This window comes from Dromiciops gliroides, chromosome 4, assembly GCF_019393635.1.
Source record: "Dromiciops gliroides isolate mDroGli1 chromosome 4, mDroGli1.pri, whole genome shotgun sequence".
Lineage (NCBI taxonomy): Eukaryota > Metazoa > Chordata > Mammalia > Microbiotheria > Microbiotheriidae > Dromiciops > Dromiciops gliroides.
This window is the reverse complement of record NC_057864.1, coordinates 480,063,617-480,079,884: the sequence shown is the minus strand read 5'-3', so window position 1 is coordinate 480,079,884 and position 16,268 is coordinate 480,063,617. Positions and strand designations below refer to the sequence as shown.

The window sequence follows — 16,268 nt, the reverse complement described above, 5'->3', positions numbered from 1 at the left end:
AAGAAATATTCAAAGATAGCCTGGGAAGATGTAGGGGGAGGTAAGGCTGGAAAGATAAACTTGGGGGCTCAATTGTGAAATGCTTTGAATACCAGGCTATGTTGTTTTTTTAATTTTTCTTTTTAGGTTAGAAGTTCTTAAAATAAGGTCCACAAACTTGTTTTTTAAAACTATAGTTCAATATCATAAGATTCTTGTAAGTCTATGTATTTTATTTTATTCACTTGAAAACACTCTGAGAAAGGATCTGTAGGCTTCATTAGACTGCAAAGGGGTCCAATGACAAGAACAATTTAAGAACCCCAGCTCTAGGTAATGGGAAGCACCCGGATGGTAGCAAAGGAGTGACACAAAAGCAACATTTTAGAAAAATTAATAATTAATCTGGAGTTGGAATCCATGCTCCTACCACTTCTGCTGCAGCTTCTAAAACCATAAGAGCATATTATCAAAAAGTACGTTAAAGATTATCTAGTCATGAACTCATGGATTATAAATTTAGAACCTGAAGGGACCTCAGAGACCTCCCTCATGGTTTTTTTTTTTTTTGTGAGGCAATTGGGGTTAAGTGACTTGCCCAGGGTCAGTGTTAAGTGTCTGAGGCCGGATTTGAACTCAGGTACTACTGACTCCAGGGCCGGTGCTCTATCCACTGCGTCCCCTAGCTGCCCCGACCTCCCTCATGTTTACAGATGAGGAAACTGAGGCCCAGAGAGGAAGCAACTTGTCTAAAGCCCCAGATGGGGTAAGTGGCAGTGCTAGGATTTGAATTCAAGTCCTCTGACTCTAAGTCTCAAGCCTTTTCCTGGTGTTTCCAGTGTCACCAGACTTTCTCCATCATCTAGTTTCCATAAGACACACTGCTCAGCTATTCCTTATTTATTTTAATTTTAATGTAAAAAAAAATTTTTTTTTGCTCAGCTATTCCAAGGAGAAACTGCTCTCATTTGTTTCTTTTTGTTTGTTTTTTGGGGTTGGGCAATGAGGGTTAAGTGACTTGCCCAAGGTCACACAGCTAGTAAGTGCCAAGAGTCTGAGGTCAGATTTGAATTCAGGTCCTCCTGACTCCAAGCTGGGTGCTCTATCCACTGCCCCACCTGGCTGCCCCCTCTCATTTGTTCTGACAGGATAATTCTGGCCCAAGGAGGCAAGCAGGGTTGGTGGAAAGAGAACCTCTCTAAGAGACAGAAATCTGGTCCCCTCTCCACTGCTCACTGTGTGACACCCCCTCTGCCCTCAGGCAAGTCTATGAGTCACTCTGTGCCTCAGTTTCTCCATTTGTGAAAAAAGGGGCAAACCTTTCCTTAAAAGCTCTGATCTTGTACTGCTGCTGCTGCTTACTGGGCCACTGTTACTGGAAAAGACTTCCAGGCCAGATGACCAATGAGATTGTTTAGTTTTTGTAGGCTTTACCCTCCCCCCCCTCCCCCACCAAACAATGAAGAATTCAACACAACCCTCCACCCACTCTGAGTTTCCACCTGCACGAGGGGTGGCCCAGAGCTAAAGAATGCATGAAGTACAGGAACAGCTTCAGGTGAGCACCAGCCCCATATACCCCGAGGCCCCCATCTGTCACCACTCATTTCCACCCAGAGCCCAGAGTTGGCTATGACAGTTCCCTGGCCCATTTCTCCCAGGCCTCCAGCTCAGGGGAACAGATCAAAGGCCAGTTTCTGTCTTCAGCTCCATCCCTGTGGGCAGCTGGGCAGGGCTGCCTCCTTTGTACAAGGGCTCCACCCGGGGTGTGTCTACAGAAAGGCAATTCATCTCTCAAAGAGAGAGAACATGAAATGAGGCCACGGAGCAGGAGCTGGCCCAGTGCTCAGCCCAAGATTGGATGGTTTGCTTTTGGTTTTGAGTAAGTCTATCTCAGCCCCACACATTTGTCTTCCACCTGGCCTGTTTCTCTGCCTTGACACAAGACCGATCAAATTTGTGCCGGGCACACAGTAGGTGCCTAATTAATGCTTATTGACTGATGACACTGGGCTGTCAAGGCCGTGATGGCATCAGGTCCTGGACTGCAGATTATTGGATCCTCCATCTTGAGCTGGGAGGGACCTCACTCGACACCTGGTCCCCAGCTTCTTAAACTGTGGGTCTTGACCCCATCTGGGGTCACATAACTGAATGTGGCAACAGAAAAAGGTTACGTACACCTATTTTATATACTTATATACTTGGGGTCGAGGAAAAACTTCTCTGGTGAAAAGGGGTCTCAAGTAGAAAAAAGTTTAAGAAGCCCTGACCTAATCCAACAGTTTTACAGCAAAGGAATCTGAGGCCTTAAACTGAGAGCTTAAGTTTGTAGGAGCAAAGATCCAGAGCTTTAAGGGAACTCAGAGGACACGAGTCCAACCTCTATTATACAGAGAAGGAGATGAAGTTTATAAGACTGTTGATCCAAGGCTTGAAGAGGCTTTAGGACCCATTGAGTCCAGCCTCCCATTTAGAGAAGAAACTGCAAGCCAGGGAATGGAAGTCACCCGGGATTTGAACTTGGGTCCTGCAGCTCTGAGTTCTGGGCTCTTTTGATTGATGTGTGCTGCTGAACCCCATCGCTGAGGCTCCTCTGAAAGCCCTACCATGGCAGTCCTCAACACTGGAGACACAGATATGGGAGGGGGGAGGGGCGTGGAGAGGGCAGAAAAAGGGACGAGCTATTTGCAGGGGGCCGAAGATCTAGCCGTCTGTCCGTCTAGTTTCTGAAAGCTGCCAAACAGCCCCAGCTATCTCATTAAATGACTCGGGATAATAAATAAGTAAATGTCCAAGGATGAATAAAGAATGTCTCACGCACACATGGATTCCTATTTATCAAACATATGTAGATGCTGCTATGATTAATAAAACATAAATTCAGTTAAAAGCCTTGCTGAATTTATAGTAGCTCTGCCTCACCCTCTGTTGTTTTTTCTTTTCTTTTCTTTTTTTTTTTATCAGCGCATCCTAATAAGACAACTATTGCCATGCTGAGATTTGTGAAATGTTTTGACATTTAAATGGGTCCACATTATCATCTCCATGCCATTGCTATTGGGGGGGAGTGGGTAAGGAGAAGCTGGGGGTGGGGGAGGAGAGACTCAGAGCCCATCTGGTCTAATTCCCTCATTGTACAGATGAGGGAACTGAGGCTCAGACTTGCTCAGGGGCACCCAGGGAAATGGCAGAAGAGGGATTTGAATCTGGGTCTGCAGTATCATACTCCCCCTCTTCACAATAATCAGAGACATGCCCCTTACCATGGCTTGCCATTGAAGTAGGGTCAACTTTACCTGGAAGAAGAGTGGGTCATGCCCCCTTGTCATTCCCTCCCTCTACCTATCACAGACCCTGAAATCCCTTCGTTAGACCTTCCATCATTGTGTGGAAAATCCTATTACATTAGATTCTATCATTAGAGAACCGAAGGTTCTTTTGTGCAATTTATTTCAGAAAGGGAACCATCCGGGGGCAGCTAGATGGCGCAGTGGATAGAGCACCAGCCCTGGAGTCAGGAGTACCTGAGTTCAAATCCGGCCTCAGACACTTCACACTTACTAGCTGTGTGACCCTGGACAAGTCACTTAACCCCAATTGCCTCACTTAAAAAAAAATTAAAAAAATAAAATAAAAATAGAAAGGGAACCATCCGGTAATTCTCATACCAATCTCAAGTGTCCTATGCATGCCTAGCCCTAGGAGGGCCCTGGACGCAGATGGCTCTGTGGAGTCCACAGAAGTGGCCTGAGGCTGGGTTCTGCAGGCTGGGGAGCAGTGGCTTGAGCTCCCCAAAGGTAAGAAGGTGGTCACTTACCGTCAAAGTTACGGAGCTGAGTGCTGAGCATCACTTGCATTGAGCGGCTGGTTTCCCTGAGGGCTCCTTCCAACTCGCTGCGACTCCGGTTGGCAAAATTCTCCTCCATCTCACTGGTGCAGCAGGTGTAGCCCTGTGGGCAGATCCTCAGGTGTTCACCTGGCAAAAGGGAAAACAGAGGTGAGCAAGGCAGCTGAATGGTTGGAGGGCCCAGGGGGCAGGGGCTGAGATGGTCTATGGACAATTCTCTGAATGCTCATCAACAAGGATTGGCACAGGAGTGATTGGGGGTGGGGTGCCCTGCCCCAAAGGGGAGCTGGAGATGGGTTGGGGAGAAGGGCTGAAGGGAGGGACATAAAACCAGAGCTTCCCACTCTGGAAGGGAGGAGCTGAGGGGAACTGAACCTTGGAGGCCATGGCCGCCCAATGTCCCAGAGGAGAGCCAAGGGATGGAGGAGGGTAGGAGAAGAAGCTGCTGGGGGTGACATAAGTACCCAGGATCCAACCCCTCGAAGGTCATCAAAAGAGTCAACCAATCCACAAACAATTATTAGGCACCTACTATGTTCCAGGCACCATTCCAGGTGCTAGAGACAGACAACATAGTCCATAGTCCCAAGTAGTTTATAGCCTAATGACGGACACTATATACAATCAATGCTTTGAGAAGGAGCTCGGGGGTCGGGGAAGGTTCCTTGGGCCTCAGTTCATCATCAGCAAAACCAGAGGGTGGATCCTATGGCCTCTGGGGTCCCTTCTAGAGCCAAGAGACTCTAAACTAATCCTAAGATCCCAGAAGGCGGTACTTGAAAGAAGCCAGAGGGTCCACGCCTTAGAGGTAAGGAGGCGATGTGTTCTTGGCATGGGGGTGGGGGGATCCCCGCACAAAGAAGGTACAGGGACAGGACATGGAGGGTCACCAGGGAGAAACAAGCAGGTCAGTATGGTTGAACCGCAGAGTATGGAGAATAATGTGTAAGGAGACTAGATGCATATCAAGAAACCTAGTTAAAGAGACCTTTAACTCCCATAGAGAGAGGAAAGCAGGGGGCTTTAATTTGGTCTGGATCAGGGCTTCTTCAACTTTTTCCGCTTGTGACCCTTTTTCACCGACCCGGGGTATATATAACCTTTTGCCGTCGCCAAATTTTTCGCAGCCCCTGCATTCGGTTACATGACCCCATGTGGGGTGGCAACCCACAGTTTAAGAAGCTTTAGTTTAGAACAACCTTTGAGACCTCAATCCTAAATTTCCTTATGTGTCCATTCCTGCTGGGCAAATTCCCCTCCCACCCCGAATCTTGTCATTGCCTCAAGTTGGGAGGCACGGAGGAGGATTACAAGAACAAAGAGAAAAGGAAGATGATGGTGTACTACAGAATTCAGAACAAGAGCGGGGGCACCGTGTTCCAAACCTGTCCAGGGAACAAGGACCTCTCATTCTAGATATTGGGTCCTGGTTCTTTGGTCTAGAACATCCAAAATGTGGGGACGGGTCATTTGACTGGTTACCAAGGCTTGACAGAAAGAGAATCACATTCTAGATACGGGGACTGGAAAGGACCTTTGAGATCATTCCACCTAACGCCTTTATTTTGCACATAGAGAAACTGAGGCCAAGAGAAGTTAAACCCATTTAAGAAGCAGATCAGACTCGGGTGATGGCAGACGTGGGTTTAAATGGAAGCACTGACAATAACTGTATCACCTTTGGCACATCATCACTTCTCTAGGGCCCAGTTTCCTCAAATGTAAAATTTGGGGATTGGATTAGTTGAATTCTTTAGTTCCAGGATCCTTAGATCACAAAGCATCGACACTGAAGGGAAGGGTTACTCAATACCAACCTTTCTACCATTTCACGTTGTCAGAGGTAGAGCTGACATTTCTCAGATTTTTTTTCCTTGAAAATTACATTTTCTGGACTCCTGGTGCTTAATGTTACTGAGGCAGAAGCCGTGGTGCATGTGTGGGGATCTTGGACCAGGGCAGGGTGCTCCTGTTATGAGAAAGAACTGAAGCTCTTTTCCTAGTCCCTCACCATGAACCTCACCCACCTCTGCCAGGCAGAATATGGCCGTACTGGAAGGCTTTAGATGCTCCAGTTGAAAAGGCAGCCAACACCCCCAGGCAGCCATCAGAGCGACTGCTGCTATGGATGCTACCTAGCAGTGAAAATGTGAGCCCCAGGAAGCTCTGGCTCTCTGGGGGACTGACGGGCCTACCCACCGATGAGCCCACCTTATTCCTTGATGTTTACCCCCAGGGTGACATGAACCACGGGCCCAAGACTTGACAGCCCTAGTGGGCCAGGGATCAATGACATCATCAGGGAGGGTTTGGAGCCAGTGAGCTCCCTGTGGGGACTTGGCCGTGTGTAGAGGGAAGGCCTCTTTCACATTCCCTCTCCCGATGCTTTCATTGTCCCCCATGGGTTCAATTATCACCTCTATGCCGATGACTCTCACATCCGAGAACACAGGATCATAAAAACTGAAACTGAAAAGGATCTCGGAGGCATTTATTCCAGTCCCCTCCTCTGACAGATTTTATAGTCGAACCTCTTCCCTGAACATCAAACCCATATCTCCAATGGACGGCCGGCATTGACGTTCATCTGCAAGTTCCAACAGTGTGTTGGACTGAGGATGTGGACAACGGAGCTCGTCATCTTTCCCTTCTTCTTCAATCTCTTCTATTTTTGTTCATGATGCCACCAGCCATCCTTCTGCCTTATCCCCCACGGGTTGGCCCATCCTGTTGAACCTAGCTGCACAGATTTGCTCACCCCTGCCCCCTTCTCGGACCTCCTATTGCTACCGCTCTTGTCGGGTCCTCATTGTCCCTTGCTAAGACTGTTGCATTTGTCCTTCTAATCGATCTCCTTGCCTCTAGTATCTCTAGTCTATCTCTAGTCTACCTCAGCTATAGACTATAGGTGGTCAATTTAATTTCATTCTACTCTCCCTCTGCCCCTTACCTTCTAGTGCTTTTCCTCTAAGGCAAAGATCATTAACCTGGGATCTGTGAACTTATTTTGAAAAACATCCGAGGAATTGATTTCCTTTGTAATCTCACATATTTTATTTCATGCATTTAAAAACATGATCCTGAGATGGGGTCCATAACTTCACCAAAGAGCCTGAGAAGTGCATGACATGAAGAGGGGGAAGAATCCCGGGCTCTCAGGTGACCTTTCCTTTTCACTGTTTGGTAGATAGGACACAGTCATTTACGCGCGATCTTTCCCATTTGGATGGGAGCTCTGGGAGGGCAGGGACCACATCTTTGCCTTAGGATCCTGGGCCTTAACACAGTTGTAAGCATTAATGAATGCTTATTGACTGTCTCACGAGGTTATTTAGGCTGCTGAGTGAAGGACAGATAGGACACTAGAGACACTGGGACGGGGGACCAGTTAGATGACATGATTTCCCTGTTCACAAACCTTCCATGGCTTCCCATTGCTAATCGGAAAGAATACAAACTCAGCCTGGCATTCAGAGCTTCCCAGATCATCTGGTCGAACCCCCTCATTTTATAGTTGAGGAGGCCCGTGGAGGTAAAGTAGCTTGTGCACAATTACACAGGTAGTTAAGTGGCAGAGCTGGGATTCGAACCTTGGGCCTCAGAGTCTAAATTCAGCTTGCCCAAGGTCCCACAGATAGCACCAGAGGAGGCCTTGGAGCAGCTCGGGTTTCCTGATTCTAAATCTAGTTCTCATTCCACTGTCTTCATGCTGTCTTTTAGATGTCTTAAGTTGTACACTTAATAGTGCTGATATGAAATATTAATTTGAATCCATAATTGAATGTAAAATTTTTTTGAGAAAAAAAAAAGGACCAGGCATCATTCCTGCCTCGAGAAAACTGTGAGGGGGAGGGGCCTAAGTTGCTTAGCAGAGTCAGAGTTGGGGACAAGTCAGACCCCATCTTTGGCTCTTCTCCCTAGCCCTCCCAGGCTGGTCCCCACCCACCCAGGCTGCTGGGCGGCAGCTGCTCAGTGATGATCGACCTGCCACGTGTGTCCTATTTATACCCTGGGCAAAGGATCCACCTAACCGATTGGCAGGCTAATTACAGAGGTCTGTTTGCCGGGCCACCAGCATCCAAACCCAAAGGTCCAAACCAAGTGCAAGATTCACTTCCCCAGTCGCCAGGGGTGTCAGACAGTAGCAAGAGCAAGGCAGCGGTCAGTTGGGGAACATGTAATGAGTGGGCCCAGTGTGCCCTTAGTCAGTATTTCCATCATTAACTCTCATTCTAGGGAACAGCAGGGGGGGGGAGGGCCTTTAGAACCCAGCCCTAAAGAGGCGTTTTCAGGCCCTAATTTGGCAGGAGCAGCTCTCAATGGAGGAATGGCAGCTATCTTAATAGTAAAAACATGATGAAAACGTAAAGAGAAACAGCAGATTGGCAGCTGGGGGACTGTTCTCATGCTCTTAATTCCGCTAGGCCCCACCGAGCTGCCCTGACAGAAGGGAAGTCCCACAAGATACGTTCAACCTGAAGATGCTTCACAGGCTGATCCTGAGACCATAGCCACAGAGGGCAGATGGTGGAGAGGAGAGAGAAAGAAAGCCTGCCCTGTTCTCACATTTCTGCTCCTTACTCCCTGGAGAAGCAGGTGCTATCTATGGCGTATCCACAAAATCTCTCTGATTCACCCCAAGGTCTTCTGTGGTCAAACAGACCGCACCCTAGCAGCAGGTCCATTACCAACTGCCCGAACCCTTGGAATAGCTTTCTAGCACAGGGTATCTTGGTTCCACTCTTCTCTGCTCCCCTGAATGTAATCTTTATATTCCTTGGTGCCTCTTCCCCCTCCTCCCCTCAAACAAACACACACACACACACACACACATACACACACACAGAAGTGTGCTGGCTTTGTTGTCAGAAGACCTGGGCTGAATCCTCACTCTGTCACTTACAACCTGTTCGATCTTGGGTAAATAAATCACTTAAGATTTTGGGGTGATTCCTCACCTCTAACAGGAGGAAGCTGGGCCTGGTGGCTTATTCGGTCCATTCTAGGGCTAAACCATGAGGCTATCTTATGTTGCTTGAACCCCGATCCAAACACCTGGTGAAATTTCTCCAAGGAAAAATCTCAGGACAGTTCAGAAGGCTAGTACTGACTCCCAACTGAACAACCAATCTTAAGTAAACATTTAGGACTGAAGAGCACTGAGTTTGACAATGGAGAAGAACCAAGTTCAGATAAGACACTGCTTTGTAATGGCTGGGAGCGAGGTAAGACTCCAACATAGGAAATACTAGAAAACCTCTGAGGTTCCTTCTGGCTCTAGATCTCTAGATCTACCTCTCTGGTTTCCTTATCTGGACTAAGGTCTCTCCAGCTTTTAAATCTACCATCCTACTGACATGGGCTTAGGATAAATCAGAAGTTTCTCTTGTGAGAAACAAAAGCAAAGATGACCAGATAACATGACAGACATATCAAGGAATCAAGGGACTGTTAAAGTTTAGATTTAACAATGAGATATCAGGACAGACTTAAGAAGTAAGCGGAGATAAAATTCTATAGCAGGAAAGTCAATTAAGCCAGGCTACTACCTTGACTGAAGCTAGGAGACAGAGATAAGCCCAAAGGTTAGGACTATCATTAAAAAAAAAATCCCCCTCGACTCTCAGGAATATGACAAGCATCCAGGCTTTCCTCACCCCATCCCAAAAGGGAACTTTGCCATTTTCAAGTGGACACCCCATGTCTCCTCTAGAAAAGCCTTTGCTTTCCCTCTGTTCTAGGAGGAGAATGTTTCTAAGCCTTCCTCTCTGAGGGATGAAGTCTTTGACTTCACTTTCCTAGCACCAAATAAAAGACCGTTTTAATTCTAATTGCACTGTGTGAGAGAGTGTAATTCTTTATTGAGGAATACCTAAGAACCACCCCATATCATTATGAAGGTTGATTTTATCTATATTGGGGATCACAGAGTCATTGGTTTAGAGCAGAAGGGACTTCCTTCGGGGACAACCCAGTCCAACTGTGTCATTTTATGGATGAGAAAACTGAGTCCCAGAGAAAGGAAGTGGTGCTTGTCAGAGTTTTGGCATGTGATGGGGTGTTACTGTGGCAAGAAGAAATAGGGTTCCCAATGGTGCTGGCTGTGGACGACTCCCTATTTGGCATCTGGTCAGGACAAGAAGGTAACACTACCAGTGTCTCAGGATCCGAAGCGATCACAGATAGTCAGGGCCTTGGCCATGACCACCAGTGGGCTGAACATCTGGATCAAACATAGAAGGCAAAAGAAATCCCTCAACCCATAGCCCATGGTATAGGGGAAAGGGCGTTCCCTGGGTTGGGAATCTGAGGCTTTATGGGACCATGGACTTTGTTATCTCTGGACTCCCAAATCCCCTCACCTGTAAAATGGGGACAATAATGCATGCACTGGATACTTTGGAGGGTTGGTTGTGAAGATCCAATGGGATATTGACCAACTCAGAATCTTTCATTCATTCATTGAAACAAGCACTGAACACTGGGACACCCAGGGTTGGCAGGCTGGTGCAGAGATGAATAAGTGGGATACATCCCCTATTCTCACACAACTTGCAGATGAGTAGGGGGTTGGGGGAATAAGACATGTATGCCTTTAACCATGATACCAAGGAGAAAGTAGGTACCAAACCAAGTGCTAGGAAGCCAAGAGGAGGGAGACCAGACCACTTCTGGCTGGGGACTAGGAGTAAAGGAATCCTGAAGCTGTCATCTATAATGTGCTTACTGAGCTTTTGTTGACCCTCTGATTGGTGAGCATAATGAGGACTCACATATGTATAAGCTCACAAGGGCACTAGCATTACAACTCCTACTTTGCAGGGTGAGGTCAGGCTTGTGTATGGTTACCCCCAGCTCAGTGTCTGGGCTTCTCTTCCTTACTGGCATCAGGGACAGGAGGGGCAGAACCAGGGAGACAGGACAGGGACCGGCTGGTTGAGGGACAGAGCTTGTCCTTTTTGGAGTTTGAGATTAAAAACAGTAACAACCACAAAAGCCAAAACAAACAATAGAACCTGAAGGAACATAAGGGGAAAGCCGTTATTTGCATAAACAGAAGACAATTTGCAAATGAATCAATATTCATTTGAGCAAAGCTCTGGGACCGGGGGGAGGAGGGAGGCTATCTCTGCCCAATTAGACAAAAAACAAATAGCTTCCATAGGAAAAGAACTAAGGTATGAAATTCCTCCTAAACACAAAACTGGCTTACTACCCTGTACTTAGATCATGAAAACCATTCCCAGAAGTACAGGGTGGGAGGAGCAGGGTGCAGAAAGACTAGCTTCATAGCAGCGTCTGTGAAAAAGACCTGGGGTTTCCAGTGGACCAAAAGATGTCCACCCCCACCACCTTCTTTTACAGATGAGTTTAGGCTTAGAGAGGTAAAGAGACTGCTCCAAGGTCTTAAAGGCAATAAAGGTTACAGGATTTGACTTCAAGTCATGTAACCCCTCTGTGTCTTAGTTTCCTCAACAATAAAATGAGTTGATGAGCTAGATGGCCTCTGGCCACCCTTTCAGCTATATGCCTGTGATTCCATGGCTGACAATGCACCAAGGCAGGAAGACTAGGGGAGGTTTGTGTGGCCCAACTCCCAACAACCTTGGAAAATTCAGACCTTAAAGCCTCACCCTGGTTTAGCCTGGGGCCAGAGAGCTGGAGCTGGCTACTCATTAGCTTTTTCAGGAGAGACTGAAAGCAGTCCTTCCTTTACAGCTCACTGGGATTCCAACCCCAAAGCAGGAAAATATCTTTCCAAACAGATGGTCTGTAAAAGCAAAGCAAACATCCCTGTGGGCTAATGAGTGAAATATGCACTGTTGGAGGCAGCACCATTTTAACACTTTCTCCATTTAGATTCCTTCCTTCCTTCCTTCCTTCCTTCCTTCCTTCCTTCCTTCCTTCCTTCCTTCCTTCCTTCCTTCCTTCCTTCCTTCCTTCCTTCCTTCCTTCCTTCCTTCCTTCCTTCCCTCCTTCCCTCCCTCCCTTCTCTCCCTCCCTTCTCTCCCTCTGTCCCTTTTGGCTTGATTAATAGAGGGAATGCTCTCTACGGAGATAGTCTCTCTCAATGCAGATGGGCACCTGCTATACAGCCTCTAGTCTCAAGGAATTGCTTTAGGAGGCAGCTGATGTTTAGAATACTGAGCCCAGAGTAAGGAAGACCTGAATTCAAATCTTGCCTCAGATGCTTCCTAGCTGTGTGACCCTGGGCGAGTCATTCAGTTTGACCTTTGAAAGAGACCATTGCTATAAGTTAGAGATTTGTAGGATTCTGGAATCATAGATTTAAAGATGGAAGGGACCTTGGAGGTCAGTTGCCTTAGTTTCCTCCTCTGTAAAATGGGGATAATAATAGCACCCAGTTCCCAGGGTTGTTGTGAGGATCCAGTGAGAGAATAACCTCAAAGTGCTATGCAAATATTAAAGTCCTACAGAGCTGTCCAGGTCCTGATTAGATATCACAGGCACTATCATTCTCCAAAGCCAGGATAAAAGGAATGCAGGGCTCCCACATGACAGGCTGGCGTATTTCCACACTATGTCCTTTATTTTGGTATCAGTAAATTAGAACTGGGCGAGTTTTCTATGAGAGTGAGCCACCTTCTCTCTTCCGTAACCCCAAATGGACAGACACATCTCCAGAGTAAATCCATTCGCAGCGATGCCAGCCACTGACACCGGCATCGGCCGTCTGGATTGATGAAGGGTTTGAAGGCAAGTTTTTATAGAAACGAGTAGGAGGGAGTCCAGGAATGTTGAGAAAAGGAAGCAGGCAGGAAAGTCAGACAATCAACAAGCATTTATTAAGTGCCTGTTATCTTGGCGGTATGACCTTTCCCTGGCCATTTCTCTTGCCCTCAGCTTCCTCTTTTCTAAAGCAAGGGGACTATCTCACCTTTCCTTGAGAGGTGGGAGACCATGGGCACAGAACATCGTATACATTGTCAGACCTGAGTACTAGGTCTGATGGTTTCACTTAGCTGTTTTTCTCTATTACAAGTGAAAGTTCCCTGAGTGGGCAGCCAGGGTAGGGGAACACGTCAAAATGACTGTGACTTTTTAAAAAAAGCATCTGTAGAATGGCAAATTAACGCATACAAAACAAAAAGGTCCTGACGTTCTAGGATTGGCTCCTGGGGTCCCTATGAGGGAGACCATGACTCTGAGTTAGATATTCATAGGATTCTGGAATCTTAGATTTAAAGACAGAAGGGACCTTGGAGGTCAGTTAGCCCACCCCGGTCATTTACAGATGAGGAACTGCCCATAGTAGCACAGCTGGCATCAGAGGCGGGAGACTTGGACCCAGATCTTCTTGATCCCGAGTCCAAGGCTGTGGTGTTGGGTCATCCACATCCTTAGGGTGTGACTCCACAAACCCCACAGTCTGGAAAGAAAGTCCCTGTCCCCAACCACCATACTCAGCCTAGAGATGAAAACTCCTGATGCCCAGAAGCAGGTCTGACTTGAGGAGTGATGAGAGTTGTTTCTGATTTGGGAGCAAAGCTTGGATGTGTGGGCGTGTTCTGCCGAATAACAACACTATTTTGGTCCCTAATAACAGGCTAATTCTGCTCCTGAGTGGTAGGGTTTCTGAACATTAAAGAATAAACTGGTAATTATTTTCCATATGGATTCTGCCTTTCCTTGCATGACCGAGGCCACCCACAACATCCATCTCTGCCCCCCACTAGAGGGGTCTTGAACGAATCAGACACTCTTTAATCAGGCACCTCCCAATCCCCATAACTTGGAAACACAAACGAATGCTCTTGGGTTTGGGTGATCCCCCTCCTTAGTGTTCTATCCCTGAACTGAGTGAGTACATAGTAAGAGCTTAATCAATGCTTGTTGATTAATTAGAAACTTTCCCTCTCTCAGTACCTTCAGGATAGCTAATTCAACCAGGTTCAATAAACATTCATTAAGCACCAACTATATACAAAGCATTAGGGATACTACTCCAATGTCAACATTTTTATGATGAGAAAGAGGAGGTTAAGTAACTCATTCCACACAGGTGGGAGTCATTGATTAGGATTTGAACCCATGACTTTCTGACTACACAGCACTGATTGTCCAACGCATTATATCTACTCAAGGGATTCCCTTCTGTCTTCACATTTTGAGTTCCAATTCCAATGAATCCAAATGTGCATGAGGGAAAGAAAGCTGGCTCATACGTACGTGTACACACTCGCACACACACATGCACACACACATTCTCACATACACTCACACACATTCTCACACATACATACACACACACACACATACTCACACAGAAACACAAAGACACACACACACACATACACACATGCTTTTTGGAATAAAGCTTTAATTTTATCAAGGTAAAGAACCTCCAATATGGAAAATTGGTGCAACTCCCTATAGGAAAATTTCTCAGCACAGGCTTTATAACTGAGGGACATTGTTTTTTGTCATCCAGCATCCAACATAATGCTGCACACATAGCAGTGACTCAATAAATGTTTGCTGAACTGGTCGATGGAAATGTTTGTTGACCAGGGATTAAGCCATCAGTGAGTGTCCACTGAAACCTTTTCTGCTCTCCTCCCTGTTCAAATCAACCTTCTTGCCCGACTCCCTGGGTCACTGTAAAGAAGCTTCCTGCCTGGACGCTTCCATAGGCAACCCAAGGAGCCTTTGAGTGACCTCAGAGGTTCCTTTGGGTGAGAGTCAGGATATTTCAGTAGGAGCCCTGAGTTTGCAGAAGGCTAGAATTCATTCCCCAACTCGGCAGCTTACTGTGTGACCTAGAGCAAGTGACTCGATCTCTCTGGGCCTCCGTTTCCTCTTCCTCTGAGGTACCTTCCAGCGCCAGCTCTATGATCCTATGACCTCACTGGGGCTTAGTTTCTTCATCTATGGGAAAGAGAGTTGGACTATCTGGCTTTCGAGGTCCCTAGATGGATGAACCTCGGTAATTACCCTGAAGTATAACTGTGATGGTCTCAGGTTCTGGGGGACTCTGGGCTCACTGCGTTCTTCCTGTCCTGGGATTCTAGAAATACCACATCAGGACGGTCTTCCCCAACTGGAGCATGTGGAGAAAAGTCTCTGAGGAAGGAAGGGGTGATGATAGAGTAAGTGCGGTCACAAATATTCCCAAGGGATCTTTTTTAAAGTCTTTTTCCCCTCAGGGAGAGGAATCTTATCTTTGAAGGTTGGTGTTCAGGCCAAAAGACATGTCTGCAAAAAAAGCCAATGTCGTGTGTGTGTGTGTGTGTGTGTGTGTGTGTGTGTGTGTGTGTGTGTGTGTGTGTGGTGATCAGAGGAGGAGGATGGGAAAATAAAAGGATTTCTCTTGTTTATAGCAGCCAATCACTAGGCTGCCTACTAAGTGAATGATGAAGGAATTAATTCCTTCATGGCAACAAATCAACAGGTTTATTAAGTGCATATTAGGTGAATAAATTAATTAGCTGATTAATCAATCAATCAATCAATTAATTAATTCATGCCAAGCAATCAATAGATATTTACTAAGCTTCCCACTACACGCCAGAGAATACAAATACAAAAGTGAGCTGATCTCTCCTTCAGGGAGCTTATATTCTACTTGGGAGATATAATAGGTCAACAGATAAGGAAATATAACATAAATGCAAAATACATACATGGTCAAGTGTGTGAAGGCAGGGGCAGCTAGGTGGCACCATAGTGCACAGAGTGCCTCCTTAGTTCGAATCTAACCTCAGACACATAGTAGCTAAGTGACCTTGGGCAAGTCACTTTACCCTGTTTGCCTCAGTTTCCTCATCTGTCAAATGAACTGGAGAAGGGAATGGCAAACCACTCCAGTATCCTTGCCAAGAAAACCCCAAATGGGGTCACAAAGAGTCTGAAACAACTGAACAACAACAACAAAGTGTGTAGACAACATACTAAGAGACGGGGCGGGGGATCAGGACAGGCTTGGATTCCTAAAGGAAGTGTCATTTGAACGGAGCCTTGATGGGAAGTAGGGATCCCCTTTCCCACAGTAAAGAGCCCTGTCCCATTCCGGAGGTCCTTATCAGCAAACACTGTTTGTATAGCAAAAATTCACAGTGATCGCAGAGTGATGATGTGTCTGCTTCACTCAAGAGACCAGGGGTACAGAGAACCTTTTTAGCAACCAGAATAAAAATACCTCCTCCCCAAGGAGCACCTGCATTAATTAGAAACCTGAGCAGGCTGTCTGCAACACCTGTCATGCTTCATTTCATCATGAGGGTGACTCATGGGCACCTTTCCTTGAAAGTGTCACCTACTCGAGGGTCTCCTCCCTCCCACCTTGGGGACCACCTTTGGTAGCTGATTGAGTTCATAGGTCAGTAGTTGGACATCTAGTCTAGCCCTGTCATTTTATTGATGAGGAAACCAAGGCACAGAGAAGACCAGTGACTTGCCTAAGGTCATACAAGTACTA

The 16,268-nt window shown here is 46.6% G+C and overlaps 1 protein-coding gene across 1 annotated transcript in view; it reads right to left on the bottom strand.

The window, feature by feature from the left end:
* Positions 1-16,268, bottom strand: part of GPC1 (glypican 1) — a 146,280-nt gene that overhangs the window by 57,190 nt on the left and 72,822 nt on the right. The window contains exon 2 of the mRNA XM_044003583.1: positions 3,800-3,958. Coding sequence (XP_043859518.1) covers positions 3,800-3,958 — 159 coding nt within the window. The remainder of the gene's footprint in view (positions 1-3,799; positions 3,959-16,268) is intronic.